The 14,310-nt window shown below is 38.9% G+C and overlaps 1 protein-coding gene across 5 annotated transcripts in view; it reads right to left on the minus strand.

The window, feature by feature from the left end:
• ARMC3 (armadillo repeat containing 3) overlaps window positions 1-11,112 on the minus strand; it is a 48,321-nt gene extending 37,209 nt beyond the window's left edge. For 3 of the 5 annotated variants that reach the window (XM_058655303.1, XM_004597644.3, XM_058655300.1), the window contains exons 1-3: window positions 10,854-10,954; window positions 8,146-8,194; window positions 3,017-3,134 (exon numbers count right to left, since the gene is read on the minus strand). In XM_058655303.1, the coding sequence (XP_058511286.1) occupies window positions 3,017-3,134; window positions 8,146-8,193 (166 nt within the window). In that variant the 5' untranslated portion in view covers window position 8,194; window positions 10,854-10,954. The other 2 variants (XM_058655301.1, XM_058655302.1) reach the window with 2 other exon arrangements.
• Between the last annotated feature and the right edge of the window lie 3,198 nt (window positions 11,113-14,310).

Genomic DNA, 14,310 nt, shown 5'->3' on the forward strand with positions numbered 1-14,310 from the left:
TTAATTTCACATTTATACAAAGAATGCACATGTTGTAGGAGGTTAAGCTTCCCCCTTCATTGCCTGCACCCCTTATGGGCACTGGTTCATGTCCCAGCTGCTCCATTTCCAATCCAGCTCCCTGCTACTAGCCTGTGAAGGCAGCAGAGGATGGCTAAAGCCTTGGACCCTGCAGTAAATGAGAGATCCAGAGGAGTCTCCAGGCTTCAGACGGACTCACCTCCGGCCACTGTGTTCATGTGGGGAGTGAAACAGGAGATAGAAGATCTCTTTCTGTCTCTCCTCTCTGAATTTGTTTTTCAAAATCAAAATAAAATAAATCTTCAAACAGACAGTGACCCTGAAATAGTTTCCATATAGTCCCTTTCAATCCCAGGCCCTCTACCATAAACATCTTACTTTAGTGTGCTGTGCTTAGTACCACTAATGAACCAGTAGTGATTTTTTTTTTATTAACTAGCATGTACATCTGGTAAATACATCAACTTTCACTTTTCATACTGTAGAGTTTTATGAGTTTTGAAGATGCATAATCATCATTACAGCATTGTGCCAAGCAGTTTGACTACTTTGAAAATTTCCTGAGCTACATTTATTCACCCATCGCTCTTCTTTGTCAGTTTTTGGAGATGACTGATATTTTTAATCTCCTCATAATTTTGCTTTTCCTGGAATAGTACACAATTTGAACCATGTGGTGTATAGCTTTTTCAGGCTGATTCCCATCACTTAGAAATATATATTTCAGGTTCTTCAGGCCATTTGTGACTTTAGATGTTTTTTAATTAAATCTATTTTGTTTTTCCATTGGGAAGGCAGATTTACAGAGAGAAAGACTGAGAGAAATATCTTGTGTCTGCTGGTTAACTCCCTAAATGGCCTCAACAGCCAGAGCTTAGCCAGTCTGAAGCCAGGAGCCAGGAGCTTCTTCTTTGGGTCTCCCATGCAGATGCAGGGTCCCAAGGCTTTGGGCCATCCTCAGCTGCTTTCCCAGGCCACAAGCAGGGAGCTGAAAGGAAAGTGGAGCATCCCAGACACAAACTGGTGCCAACATGGTATCCTGGTGCTTGCAAGGTGAGGATTTAGCCATTGAACCATCTCACTGGACCCATAGAGTATATTCATATTGATGATAATTAATCCATTGTAATGGATTTTAATAGTTTATACATTCAGCGTCTAGAGGAAATCTCATTAAGATTTATTAAAGCTGTTCCTAAAATGTACAACTGTTTATGTGTATATTTTTCCACATAGCTATCATTTTTTCCTATTGTCACCAGCAATTCATGAACATTCCTGTTGGTCCCCATGCTTGGCAGAATCTGATGATGCCAGTGCTTCAAACTTTAGCCATTCTAATGGAAAATGTAGCATTCATTCTTGTTGTAATTTTTTTTCCTTAATAGCATGTGATGTGGGGCACATTTTCATATGCTTATTCAACATATCTAAATCTTTGGTGATATTTGTGTTCAGGATATGCTTTATGAATTCACTTGTTAGGTTTCTTTTTTACTTTTTAATGTTTCTTTTTGTTTATTGGGATGTTGTCCATGTTTGTCCTTGGAATAGGTAGGAGGTATTCTTTTTCTCTGTCTCTAGTGCATCTTAAATATCATTTTTAGGCAGGTTTGTTAGAGGTGAAATCTTTCTGATTTTGCTTGATTTGGTAGTATTTTATTTCATTTTCAAATACAAAGGATAGCTTTGATGTGTATGTTATTCTAGATTGACAATCACATTTTTCTTTTAGAATCTGGAATGTGTCACTCCATTCTCTTCTGATCTGTTTAGTTTCCTTTTAAAAAAGATTATTTTTGTTGGAAAGGCAGATATACAGAAAGGTGGAGGAGACAGAGAGGAAGATCTTCTGCCTACGGATTCACTCCCCAAGGGGCCACAATAGCTGGAGCTAAACTGTAATCTGAAGCCAGGAGTCAGGGATTTCTTCTGTGTCTCCCACGTGGGTGCAGGATTCCAAGGCTCTGGGCCATCTTCAGCTACTTTTCCAGTTCACAGGCAGTGAGCTGGATGGGAAGCAGCGCTGCTGAGACATGAACCAACACTCATATGGAATCCCGCAACTTGCAACGTGAGGATCTAGTGACTAGGCTACCACATGGGGCCTCCCTGTTTAGTTTGTTTTGAGACATCAGCTGTGCATCCAATTGTGATTCCTCTGTAAGTTAGATGATTTTTCTTGCATGCATTTTCAGTCTTTTTTTTTATGTTCAGCTGAAGAGAGCTCTGTTATAATGTGTAGTGGCAAGGACTGCCTTCTGTCTACTCTGTTCATGATACTTTTGATGACTATGCATTCAGTATTTCAGAAATTTTTCTTGCATTGGAATTTGCTTTTGCTTTTGTCACGATTAGGCTGCAATTATGGGCACTGAGCAAAATAACTGAGAAATAATGTGTCATTTCATTACATTCCACAAGGGAACATATTATCATCATGAGCTATCACTACTGGTGTGAGGCAGTAGCTGTCAGCTTTTTCCACTATAAACATGTTTCCTGATTTCTTTTTTGCACTCCTTGGAGAGAAAACACTGAACTCAGTCCATACCTGCAGAGTGAGAAGTCTTAGTTCATCTCTTTGAATGTGGAGAATCTACCTAAAGTATTTGAAATCCTTCTGTGTGGAAAATTTACTTCTTCCGTTGATTTACTTTTCCAATCATTTATTTACATCAGTGTAGACTCATGGAAATTCATTTCTTTGGGCTGTGATCCAACATCATTTATTTGCTTGCTGAAGTTGTTCGTAGTTCTTTTAGCTACTATGATGGTAAGACTGAAATACAAACTTCACCTTGGCTATCCAAATTGCTTACTAAGCCATTCCTTAAGGTTAAGTTAGGCACTTAGGGACATATATTACTTTCAGGATTGCATTAAATAATCTGATTGTATGAAATACTAAATCTGTGAGGAAAGAATCCATTACATGATGATTCTGACAAAAAAAACTAATAAAAAAGAAAGATAAGCTGAAAAAATTCCAAACCTTTTAAGGCAAATTTATAAATAGCTTCACATGCTTTTGCCAAAATTTCTTCTTCGGGAGAATTAAGCATCAATACCACGGTTGCTGCATTTTTGCTCTCAATCATTAATGGATCAAACTGCAATGCAGAAAGAAAAGTCAACAGGTTCGCATGGTTGCTTTAAAATCTAGATGAAAATCATGATGTCTTAAAACTTAAAGAGAATGTAACATTGAAAAAACTCACGTGACTATGCCATACTTGTGTTCTTATGTCTTATCATAACAATATCTGATAAGAAAAACAATTGACAGTTCCATGGTTTCTGTGGTATAATTGGAAGAGCAAGATGTTTTGGAATGCAAACATCTAGTTTTTCAAGTTAACCAGGTAGAATCAAATAACATACCCCAAAGTGCCTTGAATGTCAGTTTCTTTTACTCTATGGTGGGAACAGTAATACACAGATCATGTCTTTAAAGCACTCAGCACACGGGCAGGTACAGACTAGCTGCTTATTAATAATATATGCTTCTGAAAATCTTAGCCTGCAGGAATCCTGGATTCCTGGAAGTATAACAGTGACATATATTTTGGTCCTCTGACAATCCCAATGATCAACACTTTCCTTTTACCAGTAGACTTTCTAAGACTGTATCAATTACACGCTGTGGTTAAAAAAATGCAATAGAAAAAAGCATGCAAAATAATATGAAACTTGAAATATGGGAAAATGAATTAAAGTGTAACAAAAAGCATAGAAATCTAAGAAATTCAGCATCTTGCAATTTAACTTGGAGAACTGATGTGTAGTTAAAGAGAAAAATAAAATTTCCATGTAGTTAATATGTAATTATATAAATTTCATATAAATCCCTATTTACAAATGCCATATGTTCTCTGCTTTTAAAATTAGATGAGATTAAATAAAAGTTTTGAATACACCCAAAAATGAGATTGTTGGGAAAAAAATGGAGAAAGAAATCTCACAATAGATGAAAAAATACCTAGGAATAAATTTAACCAAGGAAGTGAAGATCTGTAATATGAAAAATTGCAAAACTTTGATCAAAGAAGTTCAAGATGATACAAAATAGGAAGACAGTCCATATTTGTGGAGTGTGAGAATACTGTTAAACCATTGATAATACCCAAAGCTGTCGACATATTCAATATGATTTATATCAAAATAGCAATGACATTTTTAATGAGCTACAGAAAGCAATGTCAAAACTTGCATGCAACCACAAAATACTTTAAACAGCCATGCTATCCTGAGCAGAATCACGCTAGAAGTAGTACAATATATGACTTCAAAAAGTACCACAAACCTATAGTAAGCAAAACAGCATGGTACTGGCAGAAAAACAGACCCAGCTTGATTACATCAAACTGAAAAGCTTCTGAGCAGAAAAGGAAATAATAAACATATCAAAGCGGACACCCTACACAATGCAAGACAATACTAGCAAAGTGATCAACTTTCAAAATACAGAAAGAACTCAACTCAATAGCAAACAGACAAATCATCCAATGTCAAATGACCTTAATATTTCTCAAAAAAGAGGCCATTCAAATGGCCAAAAGAATAGGAAAAAATGCTCAAAATCATTAACAATCAGGAAAATACCAATGAAACCACAATGAAGTTGCTAAAATGGTTACTAGAAAGAAACACGAAACTTGGAAAAGGCTGGTAAGGATACAGAGACGGGGCAATTGTCATACACTATTGGTGAGAATGCGCATCAGCACAGCCATGAAATAGGGTATGTTTTTTCATGATTATAATATGATTCGTCAATCCCAGTACTGAGTGGGAATACAAGTGAGGCAAAACCAGTATGTTGAAGAGACACCTGTGCTAAAATGTTGTGGCAGCGCTCTTCAAGATCTTCAGTTACAGATGAATGGGCAAACGAATATGATATATATCCACAACGAAAGAGTCACAAAAAGAATTTCTGTCATGGAACTGGATGACACTTTGTCACATGAAATAAGTCATGCACAGAAAGATAAGTCCGATCTCTCTTATGTGAAGAGATAAACCTGATAACAAAGACGTACGGAGCAGAACCTGTAAGCAGAGCCTGTTGCCATAGCCTTAGACCAGCCGCCTTGCTGTGGGAGAGGGGAGTTGGAAAGGTGGTGGCTAACAATTGCAGGGATAAAGTTGGGGAGCACAGCAGGATAACTGTGGTTTGTTAACAGTGAGCTGAATATTTCAAAATAGATGCTAGGATCTTAAACCTCCAATACAGAGAAACTACGTGTATGAAGTAATGTTTGCCAATTACTCCGCATTGTCATTACACACTCTAGACACATATTTAAATACACACTGTAACCCAATTACTATACGTTACTTTAAACTCTTTAAATTTTTTTTAAATGCTGTGAAAGCTGAGTTAAAAGCCAGTCATGAAAACAACCAAACTGGATGCAAATGATCTAACATTCCTGAATAGATATCACCAAACTGAATAAAATGCTCAAATATAAATTATCCATGAAAAAACTCACTTGACAGAAATACATACATAAATTAAAAATAAAACACAGAAGAGACAGATATCATGCAAACATTAATCCTAACAAACTTGCAGTCCCTTTGTCAGATAAAACACACTGCACTAATTGGACTAAACATTAATTAAACATAATAATAAAAAGGTTCATTTTAGGAAGAACATGTTTCTCAATGTAGTTAGCAAATTGCATAACTTAAAATAAATGAAGAAAAATGGTACTATACAGTGACATAAATCAATGAAATACTCAGATACAAGTTTTGCAAAATTAAGAACAATTCAAGATGGTTGAATGGTGAGAAAACGCATTGACCTTAGTCAGATGAGAGGGAGGTGGGGAGAGAGAGAGAGAGAGAGAGAGAGAGAGAGAGAGAGAGAGAGAGAGAGAGTTTATACAACAGAACAGACACACTGGGGCAGACACGCTGTGTGGCCAGCTGCATGGCTGAAAAGCACCATCTGCCCAAGTCCACATGAAAAGGACACGCTGTATCACCCACTTCTGGCATTTTTAACTGAGGGAGAGCTGCTCAGCCCCTCATTGATTTTACTCTCACTTGGAGATTTGACTCGGGTCTGAGTGAGTATACATGGCTCCAAAAAGGAAAGACACATTGCCTTTATCTCTGCAAAGCATCAGATCCAATTGGCTCTGTAGACACACAACTGACCTCTGATCCAGGGACAGGAGAAGTGACCGGAACCAGAATCAGAGCAACTTACAGGATGGAGAGCAGACCCCATACACTGTGCAGCTCTGAGAGTTCTGGGCATTAACAGCGGAGCTGCGTTCACTGCCTACAAGATCTTGAGGGGACTCCCCTCAGCTTCTTTGGGGCAGTACTAGCAGAAGCCCATAGAACATGGACCCAATGTAAGGGACTTGCCTCAGTACCTCCCAGCTTAGGGTGCTGACAGCCCCAGTCACACGTTCTAGCAAAATCTTTGAGCATCATTTGACAACTGAGATTAGTTTTTTCTGTGCTTTGCAATACCATGACTCTTGCTACTCTTATATTCAGACCAATTTGCATCACTTTGCTTCTCCCAGACCTTGCTTCCACTCTGGGCAATATGAGCGATGATCCCACTGTACATTTAGAAATACAGCAATCACTACTAAAATTCCTCAACCTACTGGAATCTACCTGATGGAACCGAGGGATGAGCCCGCCTACTCTCTACCTTCCCAGACACATACCAGCAGGTACGAAGTCTTACATGCCTATCATCATCTTGTGGGATTGGAACAGGACTCCATTTATATCCCCTAGTTCCAGGATTAGTGCTGTTCATGTCATATACCCCAGCACAATTACACTCTATCATCAGGACCTGAGAAATGCCCAAGTCACATCACACACACCTAGAGCTGTCGTTACTGCCGTAAGTCCCAGATGAATAATGCTTGCAGTGGACGAGGCAAACTGCACCTCACACACACCTGACTGTCGCAATCACTAAGTGTAACTAACACCAACTTCTTAGGGTCTCATAATACACACACTATGAAGTCCACAGTCACTCCAAGACACAAACCACTTGACCACTGTGTCACTTACAGATACAGCCAACAATGATGAAAGCATGAATACATCACTCAGACACTTTGGTTTCATCTACAGAAAACCAAAGCAACGAGTCAACTGATACCCTTCATTCCATCAAAACCGTGAACTGATAATAAACCTATTCCATAAAGAAGAATGCAACAAAACAAACTGTTAGGCAGACTAACAAGCCAAAAAGAAAAATAATTACTTCATGTTAATAGTAACAGCAATGCCATTGGGCAGCAAAATGCACAGTAATGGAAACCTATGATGAACTGAAAAATTAAGTGGGATTCTGCAGCATTTTTGTGGCACATCTGAAGGAAAGTAGCCGGAACGGCAAAACCAGGTCATGAGCCTGCAATGACTGTCAGTCACTATTAGTGAATACAACGACTGCTGGGGTCTGAGATGTAGGAGTCCGAGTGATTCTCACGCCAGTAGCTCTGATCCATCATAGATAAAACACCGAATAACCTTAATTTCAATTCAATAATGGAAAGCATTTGGATGCTGCAATGCTTACTAGAGGAAAGCATCTGGGAAGTGCTGAAAGATTTGGGCCCAAGCAAACACTTCCTGAAGAAGACTTCAGAAGCAGAGGCTGAAGACAGGACACCATAAGCCCATCCAGGCACACAAGAATGGCCGGGACTGAATTACTTAAATAATCACTGTTGCTTCTCAGTGTATGAATTAGCAGGAGGCTTGGAGCAGGAGCTGAGCCTGCACTCTAATCCTGGTACTCTCATATGGCATGCAGGCATCCCAACTGGTGTCTTAAACACTAAGCCAGATGTCTACCCACAAAACAGCTATTTATTAACTTAGGCATAAATATACCACTAAATGGAAAAACTTAACAATTACTCTCTGAGTCTGATCATTAGAAATGACAACCTGGTAAATGTTTGGTATACATAACGCCAGATTTCAGTGACTTGCTCTTAATCAGTCTACAGACTTAGGGCACCGTGGATTTCTATACATCCTGCTATACAATTTGAACAATTTATTTTAAAAACCAATATTAAAGTGCTAACACGACAATCATCAACTTACCACATCCTTCGGAGAAGGCTCTACTTCCTTTTTAATTTTTTTACCCATCCTGGAAAAAGATAAAGACACAAAGGATGATTTGGGCAATATGTGTACAAATCTCCCAGATACCGTCATTCTTTGGAGGAAGTGTATTTCCTGATTTACATTTATATATGATGGAAGACAATGCAGCACGTGTAGAAATTGTTACACACGTAAGAATATGGTACCTACATCCCTACATTCAGCTCTGTAGTTTTAAAAACTTGGTGATCTGATTTTCAGCATTCATCTTGGTCTCCAATCTTGATTACCAAATTTTACTCACATGACAGAAATTTACTATCATACTTATATTCTACTTATTTTGGGATTGGGATGAAATAGAGAATAATTCTGAGATCTACAAGGATATGCTACAGAAGGTAGGGACAGTGGTTCACTCTCTTCCTAAATGCATGCAGTGGTCAGTGGGCTAAATCTGGGATCCAGGAATTCCGTGTCTTCCAGGTGAACGGCAGGAACCAATTGCTTGAGCTATCACTGTTCCCTTCTAGCAAGAAGCTGAGCTCTAGAGCCTGAAGCATTCCAAAGTAGGATGTGACATTTTAACTAGAAATTAATGCCTGGGCCAGCTATGGTCTGATTATAGTTTCTGGAATTATGTTTGGCATTGGTGCAATCTCACATAGGATACTTTTTGCTTCACATAAATAAGTTTTTCACAAAACCTGAGAAGACAGTCTTTACAGAGAATGTACAATGTCAAGGTTAATTCAAAATGCTTTGCAAGAGTCAAAAGCAACTGCTATCATTGGATACACTAATCAGAATTTATGAGGAATATTTGCTGGAGGGGAAAATGGGGAAGGATGAAAAGAAGGGAGAGAGAGGAACCCCTATGCCTACAAAACTGCATCATAAAAATAATTTTAAAAATAATAAAAATAAATAAAACAGGAAAGAACTTAACACTTAGAGATGTACGGATTCACAGACTCTCGGGAAATCTGAAGGACCTTTTTGTCTTCAGGTCACTAACTTCAGGCCACATGCATTTTAAGACCTCTGAGAGTTGGGGAAAGCTTATTCAGTGGTATACTACCTTACAATATACCCAATAGGCTAAGATGTATAAGAGTTCCCTATTAAATATCACTTTCACCATAAAAATTGAAATTCATATTTTTAAATTTCAACAATCAGTGTGTACATTTGGAAATTCTTGCAATGCAAGCTGAGAAAATTGTTTTCAAATGAAATGGTAAATTTGCTATTTTTATAAGATTTCTTTATTTGAAAGTTAGTTATAGAAAGAGAGGGAGCCATCTTTCCTGCAGCTCAACCATCTTTCACAATCAGCATATGGAAAATGCACAGGTCCTAAACATTGTGCCTAAAATATTTCAGACAGACACATAGAAACTATTTTGGACAAATGGGATTCTATCACATGATTATTCTTCAGGAATAAATGAGTTCATAGATTTTATAACTAATGCCAAGATTTAACAAACTTTTACTTAAAAAATCATCTTATAATATTTGAGAAAGTAGTTCAGTTACACGTGTGTCTAATTTTCATTTACAAACTCTTTCTTCCTATTCCAGAACAGTGTCTTTGAGTGGCTGCCTGATCAGGAGGGCAGAACTGGAGTTGTTCAGCGAACAGTACTTGTGATAGCAGAGTTGGTGCCAGGTAATCCTGCGACACTAGAAGCGTTATGTGTTTTATCTCTGTGCTGGGTCTATCAGGGAAGATGGAGACAGGAACTCACTGATACGAGACAGACGCAAGGAGCTCTTGAGTTGAATGTGTATTCCTTACAACAGCAGTACATTTCGTTGCAAAGAATTTGGGAAACAAAGAATACAGTTCACAAAAGAACAGTCATTCACGGGTAAGCTTAGGAAAAGAAGTGCCAATTGTATGCAGTTCTTTGTGTGTGTGTGTGTGCATTCCGAGTTATTTTTACCATCGGATCTCTTTTCTATCCCTTATTGTCACCTTCTTGCCTTAGAATCGTTTCCCTAACAAATCCTGAAATGAAGCGACACATTATTGAATTATAAGTGTCCATGTACTGCCTTAATCATCTTCAAAGGATTAGCGTATTATGCCATTTGAATAATAGCTTCAAGTCCATTATACTCCGATTTTCTGGGATTATTAAAGTTGCCATGTCCAACACCCATGGACACATTTTTCACTCCCAATGCCGACGGTTTCTGAAGGACATATTTCGAATATAAAAATAGCTGAGTGAAAAAATTCAGGCCATTGGAAGACAGAACAAATAAGTTTTAAATGTGCATCTTCCGGATTACTAGAGTCACAGTTTTTCCCCCCGTTTTTAGTTCTCCTTCCTGGACTTCGACTACAACCTCAGTATTTTCTAACAGAGATGTGTCTCAAAATGGCTCAAAGGGGAGAAAGCAGAGTAGGGCAAGTCGGGGCCCACTTCCCAAGTTGCTATCAAGAAATGTAATCTCAGACCCTCAGATCCTCTCTTGGGTCTCACTTCGGCCCTCGCAAATGGGAAACTACAGAATGCCCAGGAAACCCACTGGACTGCTTAACAAGGCGGGCCTCAGACAGGATCAGCCCCAAACAGTGTCGGCTCAGTTCCCCCAGCAGGCGCCCCCCGAGCTGACCCTTCTCCTTTGGGCAAGTTTTGTCGGAGCCTTTGCCGGGGGTTGTTCCAATCGGCGGGACCTGCCTTTACCTGCCAAGAGGTGCCACGGGAGCGGCTCTGCAGACCCAGTGCAACGCGGGCAGCTAACCGCCTGCGCATCCCGGCCCAGTGTTGTTCTCCGTTGCTAGGAGACGCCCTGACCCACCTCTTAACTGCCGCTGTCCAGGGTTGCTAGGTGACCGCTCGCTTCAGCAAGCAGCTCGCTTTGTGGACTGCTGGAATTATCGATCAGTATCGGAAGAGTCCAGTACATCCTCAGATCGCCGAGGCCATTCTTTGGGGCCGAGTGGAAGCTCGGAGCACTTGCTGGTTATGCAGGGCCAGCCTGGCGAGAACTGCAAATGGGCTTCTCTCTGGCCTTTGGCCAGCCGACTTGCTGTGGGTTCAAACACTGGGGAGTCACTGCGCTTTCCCGACAGAAAGTGTCTGCTGTGGTCTCCTCTGCAATTCCTGCTCAGACTCTGCTCAGTCCCCACACACTAAGCTGTTCAATCGTCACAAACGCAGTGATGACTCTCCAACAACCTGCTACATTGCCCTCCTTTGCTCTTTCTGCATTCCTAGGCAATTGTTCAGATACCAAACGTGGCCGGATAAATCAGTTGGCTGGTACATCCTGTTCCTTATCTCCTCTCCTAGGTCCTGTCGTCCAGTCCTGGTCAGCATTTTTGGTCCTTTAACTGATGAGTTCAGTACCCTCACCCTTGCAGCTCTTCGTATCTATCGCAGACAGTTGAACCTTCAAGAAATATTGCTTCTGGTCAAATACCTCGCAGTGACCTCCAACGATGAAATTTAAACATGTTTGTCTGCCCCATCTATATTCTTTCTGTTCAATCTTCCCTCCTTCATTCTCCATTTTATTTTTTTTAATACTTAATTCTATGTTAATGTCATGTTAATACAAAGAAAATAGACTCAATGCAGTTCATCACCAAATTCTAAGAATGCAATATTTCTTTTTTTCCCTTCTTTCCTTCCTTCCTGACTCCCTCCCTCCTTCATTCCTTCCTTCTTTCCTTCCATCCTCCCTTCCTTCCTCTCTCTAATTTAGTTAACTAATATTACAACCAAGGGATTATTGATCCCTTAAAAAAGGAAATAAGTAAAAAGCTTAGTGGTAATATCGGCAAGGCCTATAAAAATATTCAAGTGGAAGGATGACCATTTCATTCATATGCAATAAAATTTTAAATAATCATAGATCATTGTAATGTACTAGAACATTCTTTTACTTTTTTAAAAACCTAGGCGAACACAGTCATGCAACCTGCTTAAACATTGGTTTGACAAATATATATATCAAAATTTGACAAATATAATTGCAGCAACACTGATGCACACAGGTATTTCCTGTTGTTGATTTCTGACTTTATAAGTTTTAATTTCAGCTGCCACACAAAAGGGAGAATACATGTTATTTGTCTTTCTGCATCTAACTTATTTGGCTCAAACCTATGTACCTCAATTGCATCTAATCTGGCATAAGTGGTAGAATTTCATTCTTTCTTTTTTAATTTTTTAAAATTTTGCTTCTTTTTTATTATTACTATTTTATGATACAGTTCCATCGGCCCTGGGATTTCTCTTACCCCCTCCCCAATTCCCTCCTCCCTCCCTGAGTTCCCCTATATCATTACTATTGTGTAGTTCTTCATACACAGTCATACGTCCATCATTGCGGGCATGGACAATGGCAGAGAGTCCAGCATCCTATTGTCAGGATAGAGTAAACAGTTTCATTTTAAGTCCTTCTTTGTCTGGAAATAGAGATACATACTGCATTGTATCCTCACATCTGGATATGATAGTCTCCATTACAGTTATTCTACATCCCCTTAAATGAAAAGCCACAGTACAAAATCAACAATAGGAAGAAAAATGAAATTTACAATGCCATGAAGTTAAACAACATGCTGCTAGATATGATAGTCTCCATTACACAGTTACTATACATCCCCTTAAATGAAAAGCCACAAAACAAACCCAACAATAGGAAGAAAAAAAGAAATTAACAACACCATGAAGTAAAATAACATGCTACTGGATGACTAATGTGTCGCTGAAGAAATGAAAAAGAAAATCAAGAACCTTCTTGAAGAAAATGATGCTACTCTATGATCTATGAGTCACTGAAGAATTTAATCAGAAGAAAATGTTTTGAAGAGATGAAACTAACAAAAAAATCAAAATCCATGTGATACACTTTCCACTGACCTTTATTGGTGAAATGTGTCATCCATAGGCAACAAATAGATGGGTTTTGTTTTTAATTCAGTCTTCTAATCTATGACGTTTGATTGATGAGTTTAAGCCATCTACATTCAGAGTTAATGTGAATGGGTGGTAATTTGGTCCTGTCATTGTCACAATGGGTTTTTCATTGATCTAGTCTTCTGTTGTTATTTTGCTGGAATGTTCTTCGCATTTGCCTTTGGTTTTGGTGGGCACTATTCATTTTCTCTGTCAAGAGAACATTTTGAAGTATCATTTGTAGGGCAGGTTTGAAAGAGGAATATTCTTTTAACTTTCCTTGACTGTGGAAAATTTTTATTTTATTTTCAAAGACGAAAGAAAGTTTTGCTGGGTGTGTTATCCTGGGCCGTCAATTTTTTTGCTTTTACAGTCTGGAATCTATCGCTCCATTCTCTTCTTGCCTGTAGAGTTTCCTGTGAGAGGTGTCCTGTGAGTTTCATTATCATTCCTCTATATGTTAGTTGATTTTTTTCATGTGTACATTTAAGGATCTTTTCCTTCTGCTCAGTTGAAGAGAGCTGGATTATCATGTGTCGTGGTGAAGAGCATTTTTAGTCAAGCCTGTTGGGAGTTCTGTGCCCCTCCTGTATGTTATTTCCCAATTCTTTCTCTAGATTAGGGAAAATTTTCCTTACTATTTCATTAAATACATTTTAAACCCAATTTCTCTTTCTGCACCTTCTATGACTCCCATAACTCTTAAGTTTGGCCTCTTATTCATGTCTTTCAATTCTTGAATACTTTTTTTGGGGGGGTGGGGAGGGCCTGAACCAGCTCTGCGTCCAGATTTTTGTTTTTTCCCCCTGGTGACAGGAAATGTCTTCTAATTTTGAGATTCTTTCTTCTGCTTGCTTCATTATATTTTGGAGACTCTCCATTGTACTTTTCATTTGCTCCACTGTATTCTTCATTTCTGATATATCAGCTTTCATTTGATTCATTTCCAGTGTGACATATTCTTTGTATTCCTTGAAGACCTGCCTTATATGCTTCTCACTGTTGATAAGAAGTTTTATAACAAGTGTTTTGAGTTCTGTATCCCCCCGTTTCTCGATGTCTTCCTCAGTGAACTCTGAGGTTGGCAAAGGGTTTTGCTCCTTTGCAGGGGAGTCTTCAGTAATATTCATTGTGCCTCTGTCTCTTCTTTTGCTTTTGGTCATTGTACTTCTGGTTATCAGATTCTTCTCCTTGGGGCAGGTTTTTTAAGCTCTATCACCCACAGGTCTACAGC

Source organism: Ochotona princeps, chromosome 26 (assembly GCF_030435755.1).
Source record: "Ochotona princeps isolate mOchPri1 chromosome 26, mOchPri1.hap1, whole genome shotgun sequence".
NCBI classification, from domain to species: domain Eukaryota; kingdom Metazoa; phylum Chordata; class Mammalia; order Lagomorpha; family Ochotonidae; genus Ochotona; species Ochotona princeps.